We start from the raw sequence: 15,700 nt of genomic DNA, 5'->3' as shown, positions 1-15,700 counted from the left end.
TTACACTACCATTGAGAAATTTTAACCAAACTATGTTACAGACTTTTCATTAAGACCCTAAAGAATGATATCAACTTGTGGAAAATGGGCATCCTATGACCCCTTTAAAGGCATAGTTCACCGAAAAATGAAAATAACCCCATGATTTACTCACCTTCAAGCCATCCTAGGTGTAAATGACTTTCTTCTTTCAGATGAATAAAATCTGAGTTATATTAAAAAATGTCCTGGCCTTCCAAGCTTTATAATGGCAGTGAATGGGTGTTGAGATTTTGAAGCCCAATAAAGCGCATCCATCCATCATAAAAAGTGCCTCACACGGCTACGGGGGGTGAATAAAGGCCTCCTGTAGCAAATCCATGTGTTTTTGTAAGAAAAATATCCATATTTCAAACGTAATAAACACTTTTCTCTCACTTCCGCTGACTGTCATACACTGAAGCAGTTCCGGCAGATGACGTAGCATGTCGGCGTTGCGTGATTAGTGACAAATGCGGAGAAAGAACAAAACAAAACGCCCGTCACGAATTAGAAGTACAAACCGAGGATTTGCAAAGAAAAATGTCAGATGATTTCGATATAAACCAAGAGGAGAATGGTTTTCCTTTGCTAAAACTCCGCTTCCTTTGCTCCTATAAACAAACTCGCGAGACTAGCATATTTCAGAGGTGCGCGCGCTGCGCATACGTGCTGCGTCATCTGCCGGAACAGCTTCCGGGAATGACAGATAATGGAAGTGAGAGAAAAGTGTTTATTACGTTTGAAATATGGATATTTTTCAAAAACGCATGGATTCACTACATGAGGCCTTTATTCACCCCGGTGAGCGGTGTGAGGCACGTTTATTATGAATGCGTGCGCTTTATTTGACGACTTGTGCACTGTTCAACTGCAACACCGGCTTGACTGCAATGATAGAGCTTGGAATAGCCAGGACAATTTTTTATATAACTCCGACTGGATTTGTCTGAAAGAAGAAAGTCATATACACCTAGGATGCCTCTAGAGTGAGTAAAACACAGTCTAATTTTCATTTTTGGGTGAACTAACCCTTTAAGGAAAAAAAAAATCTCTCCTAACTAATGCTGTAAATTATACAGGGAACTATAATATTATAATATTACAGGTTATAATATTATATTACTATAATATTACAGGTTAAAATCAACAGCAGAAATTATATTTAACTGCTATTTTCAGATATAAATATTACACTCAAAAACTGAAATGTCTGTATGCAATTCATTTGCATACAAGGTAGTTTTCCTAAACACCTGTCTTCATGCCAGATTTATTCAAACACACATATATAATTAAAAGTAAATAAGCTCATCTTTAGTGTTTTTTTATGCGAAATAATGAACTGTGAACATTGGATAACTTTTCTGAGGTAAATACAACATTAAGTTACATATTGTTCACAAGCTATGATATTGGCGTCTTTCCGCAGACGAAAATACTACTTCCACTGATTGAAATACATCACATAGTCATGGGAAGTCTCATTCATTTCCATCAACTGGTTCTTTTGGATGTTTCATATCCATAAATGTAAATGTATTGCATAATGTAATCACATAATGACATCAATTGCAGGTATATTTCTAACATTTCAGGTTCATGGTATGATCATACTGGAACATTCAAATAAATTGGCATATGTGTAAATGCATATTGCTGATTATTACCTCAAAAGAATGAATTGTTGAAGAATCACTGACATCACTGCTGGGATGGGTAACAAAGCTATTTCAAAAGCTGTTGGGCTCCAAAGAACCATGGTGAGAGTCATTATCTTCAAATGAATAAAACTTGGCACAGTAGCGAACCTTCCTGTAGAAGTGGCCAAAATTCCTCCAAGAACACAGCAATGACTCATCCAGGAAGTCAAAAAAGATTCAAGGAAAACATAGAAGGAACAACAAGCCTCTCTTGCATTAATAATTCTATCAATATAGAATAAAAAAATTATTATGCTCTCTACCACAACATCATGAAGAAGAATGTCTGGCCTTCAGTCTATAAGTTGCCAATTGGATTATACAGCAAGACAATGATCCAAAGCAAAGGAGTAAGTCCACCACTGAATGGCTCGAAAAAAGCAAAATTAGTTTTGTAGTGGCCTTCTCAAAGTCCTGATTTGAATTCAATTGAGTTGCTGTGGCAGGACATTAAAGGGGAACTTCATGCTTGAAAATTCTCCAATGTCGCTGGACCAAAATTCCACCACAAAGTTTGAAAGACTCCAGTTATTAAAAGTGTTTGTTTGCTGTTATTGCTGCTAAAGATGCCACAACCAGATTTTAAAAAGTGTTATTTTTTATTAAATGAATGCACTATATTTCATTTTAATAATGTTTTTATAATATCTGTTAGCATGTATTTATAAGGCGGATGAGGTGCAGGGTAGATGCATAACCAGACTGTGTGAACAGAGACTCTTCAGTGCTCTCAAGTTCTGTCCTCATGGATTGGCACTTGTGTTTGCTTCTTTCTTTGCCTGTGGTGTTTGCTGCTGAAGGTAAGTCATATATTCAGTGTTTTAGTCACTGTGCTGAATAATTACTGGTTTACTTATGTGTACGTGTCAGGGTTCTGCCCAGACACCCTTTTTTCTTGTCTTTGTTTCTCTTGTCTATGTTGTCTTGTACATGGCACATGGCTTTGTCAGCACATGGCTTTGTTGTTATTGTTTTTGACAGCCATGTGCTCTTCTAGCCCCATCTCCTTGTTTCCTCTTTACCACACCCCTTGTTAGCCCTTGTCTAGTCCAATTGATCTAATTGTTTTCACTTGTTCTTCGTGTGTTTTCCTCCTATTTATAGTTCCCCTTGCCCTCTTGTTTTTGCCAGTTTGTGGTCATTCTCATCCTCACCGTCTTTGTCTTGTGGATGTGGCTGAGTATGTGTTCCTGTCTCCTTGCCTGGTTGGTCTTGTGCCCTTGTCTTGTCTAGTCCCTTGTAGTTCTTTGTTCTTGTCCTGCTCCTTGTTTTTGGATTTGGTCCATTTTTATCTCTTTGCTTTTATTTTAGTATTCATCTAGTTCTCCTAGTCTTGATCTTTTGTTTGCATTTTTGGTTGATATTTTTTTTAGTTATTTGTGTTGGTTAATTTAATTATTTCCTATGTATTTTGTTGTTTTACTTTTGATCAGTTCTTTTGTTTTGTCTATCCCCCTGCCTGCCTTTGTGTTCCTGTGGAGCCTTGTTCTGTTTTGGTGTATTGTTAGAGTTCCTGTCCGGACCTGTTCCAGTAAGTTCCCGCCACTGGTTCCCCTTGCCTGGCACCTGATCCCCTTCAGAGTCTGTGGTCAACAAGTATCTAAGCTCAGCTCTATGGTGCCTTTCTCGGTCCTCTCTAGCTGCCTGGTCTTGCTGCTTCCTCTGCTGATATTCTGCCAGTTGATGTTCAAGGCTGTTCCAGTGGTCTTCCCTAGTTCTCTCTCTCTAACGGTGTTCTTGCTGTTGAATCACCTGCACACCTCACTACCCTCTTGTATATGTCTGTTTTGTAATAAACCCTTGTCACTCACTCTGCGATCGGGTCCTCTTTCCAGATCCCTGACATCTCGATTTGGCCAAGACAGGACCCAGCAGATGAGCCTCACTACTCCAGGTGTTTTTTTTTTGTTTGTTTTTTTTAATCTAGTCAAGTCAGCTCTGGCCTTTGTTAATCCTGTCATGTCAGTTCCAGATACTCCTGAGCTGTGGCCATTCCTGAACCAGTCAAGCCAGTTTCTAACACCTGAGTCGTCTGAGATCACTGCCGCCATACCTGGAGCAGTTAAACCAGTTCCAAACACCCATAAGTTGACCGAGACTGCTGCAGCTATCCTTGCCATAGTGAATTCTGTTCCAGTTATTCCTGAGTCGACTGAGACTGCTGTGGCCATCACTATGTCTGTTAAATCAGTTTCAGACACCCCTGAGTTGACCGAGACTGCTGTGGCTATCCTTGCCAAAGTGAAGTCTGTTCCAGTTAATTCTGAGACTGCTGTGGCCATCACTGTGTCTGTCAAACCAGTTTTAGACACTCCTGAGTCCACTGAGATCGATGCAGCCATCCTTGCTTCAAACAAGTCTGTTCAGATCATTCCTGAGATGACCTGTCCGCTGTGGCCTTCCTTGTGTCAGTTAAACCAGTTCTAGTCACCTCTGAGTTGGCTAAGACCACTGCAGCAATCTAAATCAGTCAAATCAGTTCCAGACACTAGAGTTGATCGAGACCGCTGCAGCCATCACGATGGCAGTCACTTCCAGTCATTCCTGTGTTGACCCAGAGCATTGTAGCCACCTCTGTGCCAATCAAGTCAGCTTTACTTAACCCTGTGTTAGCTGATCAATATATTTTGTTACCCCCTCAGATGTGGAAAAGGAGGGAACATGCATCTCTACTTATTGGCCTTCCTTGTGAAGTCTCAAGCCGTGGGTCCAGGAAGACCTGAGTCAAGAGACCTCAAACCCTGTGCGTCGAGAGGTGTTTAGTTTGGTTGGCCTTGGTCTCAGATCCTCAATTTAGTTACAAAGCAACTTTTGTAACTGTACAAAAGTTTTCCTGAGCCTTCCAGTCTATTTGACTTCTCTATAAAATGATGCCAGAGACTGTTCCAGCTTGTCATGTCATGCCGACAGAAGTTGTTCCTGTCAATCATGTCCATTGAGATTGCTCCTGCCTATCATGTCACATCTACAGAAGTTGTTCCTGTTAGTCAAGTCAAGCCCTTTGAGATTGTTCTTGTCTGTCACATCACATCCACAGAAGATGTTCCTGTCAGTTGTGTCAATTCCCCAGAGATTACTCCTGTTGTCATGTTATGTCCATAGAAGATGTTCCCGTCAGTTGTGTCAAGTCTGTATAGATGGTCCTTGATTTATGCCAAATCCACAGAAGTGATTCCTGCCCGTCATGTCACAACATGTTCATGGAGACTATTCCTGTCTGTCAAGTCACATCTTCAGAGGTTGTCCCTACCTGTCATGTCTAATAATTAATTCATTACATTTATCTCAGTTTAGTCCGCCAGATTGAGCTGGGAATAGAAAAGGGGCACACACAGACTGAAGTAGTCGAAGCTGTAATCAGGGCTGTCAGTCCAGGTCTGCCTTTGAGAGACATGTTAGAGATCAAACGTGGGCTGACCCTTAGTGCACTCCTCACCATCCTTAAAGGCCATTATCGGGTAGATAGTTCCACAGAGCTTTACCACCAGCTTCTTAACATCTCGCAAGAGCCCAAAGAGACTGCCTGAACTTTGTATTCTGTGCAATTGAGCTTAAAGAGAAGCTGTTATGGAAAACAGCAAATGAGGATACTGATGAACAGTACAGTAGAGCCGTCATTCAGCACAAGTTCCTCCGCTCAGTAAATCCACACCTCCTCAGAGCCTTTCTAAACCTAAGGAGTCCAACTCAACAGTGGCGATCAAAACAGTAAAGGGGAACGAGATTAAGCCTGACAGCATGAATGCGCAGCAGATGTTGGAAGAGCTTTGCAAAGAAATGAAGCAAATGTTTCTGGCTGTAATGGAAGCAAACCCCTTTCCCCCTGAACAAAAGCAGAGAGTGAAAGACTGCAAGAAATGCAGGGATGAGGGAACAGGTGAGAAATGTTCGCACTGTTTTAAATGTGGGCAGGAGGGCCACTTCTCCCGGGGATGCAGAACCACGCTGGGAAACGGGCAGAGACTACTGAGGTGGGGCCAGCAGTAGTCCAAGGCAGAGTGCCCTGAAATGAGCAGTCACCACCCAGCACAGTCATGCAACCAACAACAGCCCTTGAAGAAAGAGCAGCTTGCGCCTCATCAGCTGTAAGTGTGGTTAACTATATACTCCCTCTACACCAGCCACAGTTGGTAAGCCTTGTAGGAAGCAGGTGTATTGTGGACTGTGTTATGGACAATTGCCCAGTTAAGAGCCCTGTGGGACACGGGAGCACAGTCCAGCATAGCGAATGACCCCTGGCGACTGAACCACCTCCCCCACACCATTGTCAGACCCATCTCAGAGTTGTTGGAGGATGAGACACTGACAGTCTTTGCTGCTAATGACACGCCTATTCCATATATCGGCTGGATTGAAGTCAGTTTTAGAGTAGGCAGTGACCCCACCACGACAAATGATTTACAAGTGCCAATACTAGTGTCGAGCGACCCAACAGTTGCCAGTGACCCCATCATCGTCTACAACGTCATTGAGGCCATCATTAACAGAAACGAGGGAAAGACTAAAGGTGGAAAAAAAAACAGTTGGCACACAAAATGAGTAGCCTTCGCAATAACAGTGAAAACTGCTCATCGTGTGGTCAAGTTGATGCAGAGTGGTGATTCAGAGACTGGTGTAGTTCGTACCGGCAGAAAAAGAGTGCCCTTACCAGCTAACCAGGTCACCACTGTCTACATAAGAGCACATGTGAGTTCACGAGCACAAGGCCAACACATGAGCTTTTCACCTGACATGCAGAAGGCGTGATCTACAATGATGTACTGGTGCAGATCCCAGAAAGGAGAGTGCCATACATACCCATCTCTGTGACCAACACTACTGATTGTGCCATCTGTCTGGACCATCATTGAGTGATTGGACACGTGGAACCCTTCAAGCCTGTATACACAACACCTGTGCAAACGAAAGAAAATGAGACAACAGCTGAAATGAAGGACAGCACAGAGACAAAGTCCAGCGAAGCAAGTAGCACACCACAGTCAGATAATAAGCAGGAGCAGCAGGAGGCTGTAAGGAGAGTGTTGCGGGAGGAATGTAAGGCCTTTGCCTATGACAGTGATGATGTGGGTTGTATACCTTCTTTCAAGATGCACATCACCCTCCATGATACCAGCCCAGTGCAAAAGACATACATGTCCGTCCCAAAGCCTCTTCACAATGAAGTTAAGGAGTACCTACAGGATCTATTGAGAAGAGGGTGGATCACACCTTCCCGATCCCCTTATTCGTCGCCGGTGGTGTGTGTCTGCAAGAAGGACGGAAGTCTCTGTCTCTGTGTTGACTTCAGGGAACTTAACCGTAAGTCAGTCCCCGACCGCCATTCCGATACCGAGTATTCAGGATATGTTGGATGCTCTGGGTGGGAGCTCATGGTTCTCGGTCTTAGACCAGGGTAAAGCGTACCACCAGGGTTATCTGGATGAGGAGAGCTGGCTTCTCACAGCGTTCATCACACCCTGGGGGCTCTACAAATGGGTGCTTATACCCTTTGGCTTGAGTTCGGCACCTGCAGAGTTTCAGAGGAGCATGGAGTACTGTTTCGCTGACCTGAGAGACACGATTTGCCTCCCGTACCTTGATGACAAGCTGGTACACAGTCACAGCTTTGAGGAGCACTTGGAGCATATCCGTGTTATCCTTCAGCACTATAAGGAACATGGTCTGAAGTTGACCCCAAAGAAATGTAAGCTGTTTAAATCGAGTGTGAGGTTTCTTGGCAAGTTGGTGACAGGAGAGGGTTACACAATGGACCCTGCAGAGATGGCTCCAGTGATGGCTCTCAAGGAGAAGACACCTGCCACCATTGGTGAGGTACACCAGATGCTCGAGTTCCTCTCCTCTTACAGACCCTTCATCCCCAACTTCTCCCATTTGGCCCACCCGCTTTATAACCTACTCACCGCCCCAAACCCCGAAAATCACACTCTAGACCCGACCGTGAACAGGCCCAGTAAAACAGGAAAGAAAAATAATGGTCACTTACCATTACAGACACCCATACAGTGGACCAGGTCTCACCAGGAAGTGTTGAATCAGCTTGTAGAGGTACTCACAAAGCCCCCTGTCCTTGGATATGCTGACTTCACCCAGCCATTTGTATTACATTGTGATGCATCCCAAGTTGGTCTGGGTGCGGTGTTATACCAGAGACAGCAGGGGAAGATGAGAGTGCAACAGGACACAGATGGGTGGCGAAGTTGGCTGATTATAACTTCACAATCATGTACCGCCCAGGCAAAAACAACTCAGATGCAGATGGATTGTCACGGATGCCATTGGATATTGAGGACTACATGCATAGCTGTACAGCTGAGGCCAGTCAAGATGTAATCAGTCCATCTATGGAGAGGGTCGTTGCGGAAAGGAGGAATCCTTGCCGGGGCATGGGGTTGATCCAGGTCAGTGCTTTGAGCCTGGTGTAAGACGCGCACTGAGTAGTGCTTGGTTCACAATTACTAAGTTACTATGTGACCACAACTTTGGTGCAGCGGTAACTACGTGGGATTGCTTGGACCAGAAATCAGAAGACAAGTGTCGACTCACTAGAGCAAAAGGTAAGCAAAAGGTATAATAGTATTACCTATTGAATGAATGAACCCGTCTATACCTCCGATTATTAGAGCGTCTGTGGCCAAGGAGGGCAAATCAGAGAGAGTGTAGACCTTTGGGGATTAAATGCTATCCCAGAACCCTTTAGTGCCAAAAGGAACAGTGGTTTGCTCATTGTGGACGTGATGTAGAAATGAGGCGACCAGGTTGTGGGTCAAGGTTAAAGGGTAAAGGCCTTGGACGGTGGACTGCAGCCCAGCCTCAAGTCCGAGGAGCATTGGGGCCAACGCCACATTTGAACCATCTAACGTGAGAACCACACCTTTCTCCTTACCAGACTCTGACAGGCTGTGATTAATGACCTCTCTTACATAGGAAGTGACTGATGGATTTGCCACAAGGTCATGTGCATCACTGAGGTCACCGAGGTATCGCTTGATGAGCTCGGTTTCAAAGCCAGCAGCCTTACGTAGACCTTTCACCACATCGAGCATCTGAAGACCTGGATTCACAGCTTCAATGCTCTCCACAGCTCTGATGAAGTCCTTCATGTGCTTTGTGGTGGTGGCTGATGGAAAACGAGAGGGAAAAGCACAGAAAACAAGAAAATTGTAATTTTTACTCAACCACACACATTAAAGGAGTCATTTATGAGTATATAAAAAAAATAATACATTTATAGAAACCAAGCAGTAAAATCGACCCATGAGAATCCCAAATTTCACATATCTAGTAAATTAATTTAAGACAATCATAAATTTCACCGACGTCAATCATAAAATATTGCAGGTTCTTACATTTTGCCATTAATGTCAAAGCAGAGTTACACAAAGAGTCACATAAATTACTTTTACTATACTTTCATGGTACTTTATTTTATATTTTTTGACCCTATTGAAAAAAAGAGTGCTGACATTCTTCAAAGTGTCATTCATGGCCAATGAAAGTGTTTGAAATGACACTAAGGGTGAAGAAATTACATAACTGTAACTTTTGAGTGAACAAAGCATTGGTGACATATTTAGTGCTTGTACACATAAATGAACCTGCAATTATTCAGCGTAGTGACTAGAAAACTGAATATTTGACTTACCTTCAGCAGCAAACACCACAAGCAAAGAAAGAAGCAGACGCAAATGCCAATCCATGAGGACAGAACTTGAGAGCACTGAAGAGTCTCTGTTCACTCAGTCCAGTTATGCATCTACCCTGCACCTCATCCGCCTTATAAATACATGCTAACACTTATGTAAGCACATGCTGATAAACTAGTGTGTTCCATGATGTAAAGATTTAGCTTTGAGAAAGTGACAGATGCTTTCAATCTGTCTCAAATAAACTTGCAGTTGAATAAACCACCCATGATACTGATGAATATGTCAAGAATCTTCAATACTTACATCACAATAAAGTCTATTGTATTGTAAAAGTGTAAGTAAATTATGGTATAGGGGAAAAGTACACTTCATTTGAATTATACGTAACACTTTACAATAAGGTCCTAATAACATTAGTTAATAAATTAATTAACATTAACAATATTAACGTTTAAAAGATTAAGTAAATGTTTAGAAATATTTTGCATGTTAGCTAATGCAGGTAACTAATGTTAACAAATGGAACCTTATTGTAAAGTGTTACGGAATTATTCAAAGAGACTTAAAAATGAAGAAATACTATAACATCAATTTCAAACCTTTCCTTTTTATGCAATCTTAGAGGTGTTTTCTTATTGCTAGTAATGAGATTTTTTTTTAATTAGTCTAGAAAAAATAACAGTGTTAGTTCTTCTTGTGAATAAGTGGAAACTGTTGATAGATAAAGCTTCTATTTTTTTCTCATCAGCCTTTGATACGCTTCATCACAAGGTAATTTACCTTGCGATATGGTTTATCACAAGGTAAACAACATTACAAATAGAAAAATGGTTCGATTTTTTTCATGGACATTTGGTAAATTTTAAATCCTGAAATAGAGCTTGATTTAAACAACATTAGCCTTTTCATTATAAGTTATCATGGGATCAAAACTATGTTTCTATTCTATACTACTACAAATAAACAGCTGCATGTTAAATATTTGTGACCCTGGAGCACAAAACCAGTCATAAGTGGCACGGGTTGTAGCAATAGCCAAAAATACACTGTATGGGTCAAAATTATTGATTTTTCTTTTATGGCAAACATCATAAGGATATTAAGTAAAGATCATGTTCCATGAAGATATTTTGTAAATTTTGTACCGTAAAAATATCAAAACTTATTTTTTTTTTATTAGTAATATGCATTTCTAAGGACTTCATTTGGACAACTTTAAAGGTGATTTTCTCAATATTTAGATTTTTTTGCACCCTCAGATTGCAGATTTTCAAATAGTTGTATCTCGGCCAAATATTGTCCTATCCTAACAAACCATACATCAATGGAAATCTTAATGTCAAAAAACTGACGCTTAAGTTTTGTGGTCCAGGGTCACATATTGCAATGCCACATATTGCAGCTCCAAAAATTTATACTGTGGCTGTCTCAGTTTTATGCTTCTGAATCTTTTTTTTTTCTTCTTTTTTAAGATATGAATTGAAGGAATAGTTCATCCACAAATGAAAATGTCTTGTTTGTTTCCTAACCCTCATCCAAGATGTCAGTGAATTTCTGACTTTCTTTCTCCAGCAGAACAGTAGTTAAATACGATTTTTAGCTGAACCCATGGTACTTGGTGATTCACAAAAGGCAAGTTAAGGCATACAGTAACTTTGACAGTGAAGTCTTACGAAGTGAAACGATCGGTCTGTGTAGGAAGCTGAATTTTATTTACAACAGTAAATAGTAAAATGACGCCATTGTGTTTACAGCTGAATCATCATACAGTCATCCAAGATAATAAAAAAATATGTACCATTTTGATGAACAACACTAAAACCAAGGCTCCTGCACACGCGTCCCCCCTCTCTGTTGTAAACGTGGAGTCTGAGGCTGAGCACGAGGAAGAGGGGGAAACGACTCTCTCCAATATTTTGAATTTGCTGCAGTACCCATTTCAGCCGCTAGCTGTCAATATTACACACTTCACCTTTACAGCGACAGTGTAATCACATGCATCATAATCATCATCACATGCAGGAGTCACATCACCTTGAGTGGATTGAGGCCAGTATATAATCAATTTTTTTTTTTTTTTGGTGCACTATTCCTTTAACCTAGAACAGCTTGAATTAGTACATATTTATTTTAAATCTATAATTTATATATATATAGTTGTACATTATGCCATTTGTTCAGATGTAGGCCTAATATGAGGTGTAATGGATAAACACCTTGTATAATAACAAACTGACTTATTATACAAAACATACAAATTCATAATCAAATGTTAGCTGCTCTTAACCGTTTATAAAAACAGCTCCTCCTGCAGAAAAGAAAAATTGTCAAATATTTTTAAGTCATTACGAAACGTTGTTCTTGACCAATTTTACTTCCACAATGTGATAGGCCTATATGTGAAGCAGAAAATTCAGTTAATATGCTTAAATTCATCTGGAACTGGCTGACTTTAGTACTGATTCAAGCCTCCCATCAAGTTGATTTCTGATCTAAAAACATGGTAGTGAGTTGCAAGATTCAGCAGCATGAAAACACCCTGAACAAATATGTTCACTGTAAAAAATTTCCCTGTAAATTAACGGTAATATAGAGCTTCTTTGAAAGCCGCTTTACCAGCATTTTACAGTTTTATTTGTGAAAAACTATCGTCATTTCATGTACACACACACACACACACAAAAAAAAATCAAGCTTCTTCTCATCAACCCTTCAAAATAAAAGTTTGGTCTAATGTGAAGTAATTGTGACAGAAATATATCACTGTTGTACAGTAGAATATGTCGTTTTCAAAGTAATATAATAATAAATATAACAATTATAGTAATAATAATAAAAAAAATTATGTTTAAGGAATAATTACACAATTGTTCTTCCAAGTTTTAATTGTAACAGGAAGAGAAAAAAAAATCTTATTTCCTAAAAAATGTCCTAATAAATTGTTAAACTGAATAAGTTTCATGATTTCAGTCAATTGGACTTGCTATTTGATTTCTAAAATTTATTTTAACCATTAAAACAGAATTTGGAAAAATTAAAACAAAAAATAATTGGGAAAAAATAAAACGAATTTACTTAATTTCTTTAAAACGGAATTTGGGAAAAAATAAAACGGATTTACTTAATTTCTTCATGAGTGTTGTTAAATATTAAGTAGATTTTACCTGATAATGACAGGTGAGTTGTACTTTATATTAGAGCAGTAAAATTTACTTCAAATCTACTTAATTGTTACGAGGATTTTATCAAGTAAATCTAAAAAAAAGACTGCATCCTCTTCAGAGTAGTTCTCAGTGCCGCCGACGACTTGCATTTTTTTGGTCAAATATAGGTTTGTGGATATTTTATCTATAAAACCATTTCTTTGCTGTAAATTATTTCAAACTACAGGGATGCGATGTCATTCACCAATAAAGTACCATGAAAGTATAATAAAAGTAATTTATGTGACTCTTTGTGTAACTCTGCTTTGACATTAATGGCAAAATGTAAGAACCTGCAATATTTTATGATTGACGTCGGTGAAATTTATGATTGTCTTAAATTAATTTACTAGATATGTGAGATTTGGGATTCTCATGGGTCGATTTTACTGCTTGGTTTCTATAAATGTATTTATTTTTTTTGATATACTCATAAATGACTCCTTTAATGTCTGTGGTTGAGTAAAAATTTTAAAAAAATTGTTTTCTGTGCTTTTCCCTCTCGTTTTCCATCAGCCACCACCACAAAGCACATGAAGGACTTCATCAGAGCTGTGGAGAGCATTGAAGCTGTGAATCCAGGTCTTCAGATGCTGGATGTGGTGAAAGGTCTGCGTAAGGCTGCTGGCCTTGAAACCGACCTCATCAAGCGTTACCTCGGCGACCTCAGTGATGCACACGACCTTGTGGCAGATCCATCAGTCACTTCCTACGTAAGCGAGGTCATTAATCACAGCCTATCACAGTTGAGGAAGGAGGAAGGTGTGGTTCTCACGTTAGATGGTTCAAATGTGGCGTTGGCCTCAATGCTCCTCGGACTTGAGGCTGGGCTGCAGTCCACCATCCAAGGCCTTTACCCTTTAACCTTGACCCACAACCTGGTCGCCTCATTTCTATATCACGTCCACAATGAGCAAACCACTGTTCCTTTTGGCACTAAAGGGTTCTGGGATAGCATTTCTTCCCCAAAGGTCTACACTCTCTCTGATTTGCCCTCCTTGGTCACAGACGCTCTAATAATCGGAGGTATAGACGGGTTCATTCTCGGCTCAGAAGTTTCCACGTCTAACCATCGTGAGCGATCACTGAGTGACCTGCTGAAGAGTTACTACAGCCAGCAGCCTGACGCCGCAGGGTTGGACGCATCGCCCCGTCTGATCAGTCAGAAACGAAGGATGAACTTCAAAAAGCTCGTCAGCTTCTCTTTGCTGAAAAGCCAGATGGTCCAGGCTCTAACAGTTCGCCGCAACTTAAACGAGTCTGAGAGGAAGAGGCTGGATGACGTTATGAGCGAAGGGTTTGACCAGTTTGTCCATGTGTATGCTGGTAATTAAACATATTTATTTATTCTTTGATTAATTTATTATTTTAACCATTTTGTAGTAATTTATTATACAAAAAACATTTTAAATATATTTATTTAAACACATTGCCTTAATATAACAATATTTACTTTTAATTTAGTATTTTCTAAGTAATAAATAAGTAATAAAAATAATAACAAATAAAAGAATCCAAACATTAAACTGACTGGATTATTTTTACAATTTAACTGTTTATTTTACATTCTTTTACTGTTAAAATTATATTTTTACATAATTAAATATATATGTATATATATTTACTTATTACTTATTTTTTAAATATTGTATATTGATATAAATACATTTTTATATTATTTCTTATAATTTTTTACAATGCCTCAATTATTTTGCGATTTTAAACTGTGGCTTACATTCTTTTACTCATAAAATTATGATTTTTAAAAAAAAAATAATATCATTCAAGCACTACCAAGCAAACCACTTTTTTTTTGTTGACAAATTTACATTCTTTTAATTGGAAATTTGCACTTTTGTGTTCACCTTTAATCATTTTTTTCTTCCCAAAAACAGTCTGTCCCAACATCATTACAAGGTCTCAATGGGGAGCTGCTGCTTTCATTGGTTCTCCCTCCTATCTGTCTCTCCCTGTGCCGTACCTTTTCATCCACCACACATATCAACCCTCCAAGCCTTGCACCACCTTTGATCAATGTGCCAGTGACATGCGCTCCATGCAGCACTACCACCAGCAAACCAATGGATGGTCTGACATTGGATACAGGTTAGGAAATTTCTGGTTTGTTAGACAACATTCTGTACCATAAAGCCCTTTCAACTGAGTTTCATGTGCTGTACAGAATTATTGCAATTTAATTTCTAATAACTATTGTCGTTTGCTTGTAGTTTTGTTGCAGGTTCTGATGGAAACCTGTACGAAGGCCGAGGCTGGAATTGGATCGGTGCCCACTCTTACGGGTACAACTCCATAAGCTATGGCGTCTGTTTCATTGGAGATTATACCTCCACCCTCCCCATCAAGAGTGCGATGGACATGGTGCAGTACGACTTCACAAGCTGCGCTGTGAACGGAGGCCGACTGTCCTCATATTACAACTTATACGGACACAGGCAAGCCGATTCCACAGAATGCCCAGGAAACTCCCTCTACCGTGAAATCCAGAATTGGGCTCATTGGGAGGTAAAAAGATTGTTGATTCTTGGGATTTATTGTATTTATGAAGTTCTGACTTCTCAAAATGCATTGGTAACAGTTCAGACCATAACGGTGTCTCTGTGTGTGTTTCTCTGCGTTTCTCTACAGAGCTATTTGCCTTGATGACTGTGGCATCAACAATGAACAACTAATTGTGTCTCTGGAAAACAGTACATGTATTACATGTATCACTAATAAATGCATAATAAAAATCATATTTATTGTTTCTTTTTTTCACATGACATGAGAAATGTTTCTTGTCAAGTAATTTAAGGCAAACTGGCAAAATCAAACTTTCCTTGAATTATTTTGGTCAAAAGAAAAGTTCCTTTACAAAATGATAGTTCAAGTACATTATTCTGATCACACCAACTATTTTTTACATTGTTAGAATATAATCAGCAAATGTAGCCTAGCTAAAATGATTTTGTTTATTCACAAAACTAACTATGCTGCGGTTAAAGTTAAAACAGTGTTTTTAATCAATTCACCATAAATGCAGCTTGATTTTACTTATATATTTTTTATATTTCTAAACTTTATATTAAATAATTGCAGAGCTTTGAAAGTTCTCTAAGGCATTTTCGTGCTA

At 39.5% G+C, this 15,700-nt stretch overlaps 1 protein-coding gene across 1 annotated transcript; it reads left to right on the top strand.

Moving 5' to 3' along the window:
- The first annotated feature begins 12,147 nt into the window (after positions 1–12,147).
- Positions 12,148–15,256, top strand: LOC107731473 (N-acetylmuramoyl-L-alanine amidase-like). Its single transcript, XM_016542565.1, has 5 exons — positions 12,148–12,161; positions 13,034–13,896; positions 14,466–14,676; positions 14,799–15,093; positions 15,217–15,256. The coding sequence occupies exons 1-5, from the start codon at positions 12,148–12,150 to the stop codon at positions 15,229–15,231; spliced, it is 1,398 nt and encodes a 465-aa protein (XP_016398051.1). The 3' UTR covers positions 15,232–15,256.
- Positions 15,257–15,700: the final 444 nt, after the last annotated feature.

This window comes from Sinocyclocheilus rhinocerous, unplaced genomic scaffold, assembly GCF_001515625.1.
Source record: "Sinocyclocheilus rhinocerous isolate Xijiao unplaced genomic scaffold, SAMN03320098_v1.1 scaffold1871, whole genome shotgun sequence".
Lineage (NCBI taxonomy): Eukaryota > Metazoa > Chordata > Actinopteri > Cypriniformes > Cyprinidae > Sinocyclocheilus > Sinocyclocheilus rhinocerous.
Note: the sequence above shows the minus strand (reverse complement) of the source record. Positions and strands in the feature narration are given on the sequence as shown.

Excerpts from the sequence above, each read along its gene's own strand:
- LOC107731473 (XM_016542565.1), top strand. Across the intron at positions 13,897-14,465 it reads GTTTGTCCATGTGTATGCTG|TCTGTCCCAACATCATTACA; the intron begins GTAATTAAACAT and ends TCCCAAAAACAG. Across the intron at positions 14,677-14,798 it reads TGGTCTGACATTGGATACAG|TTTTGTTGCAGGTTCTGATG; the intron begins GTTAGGAAATTT and ends GTTTGCTTGTAG.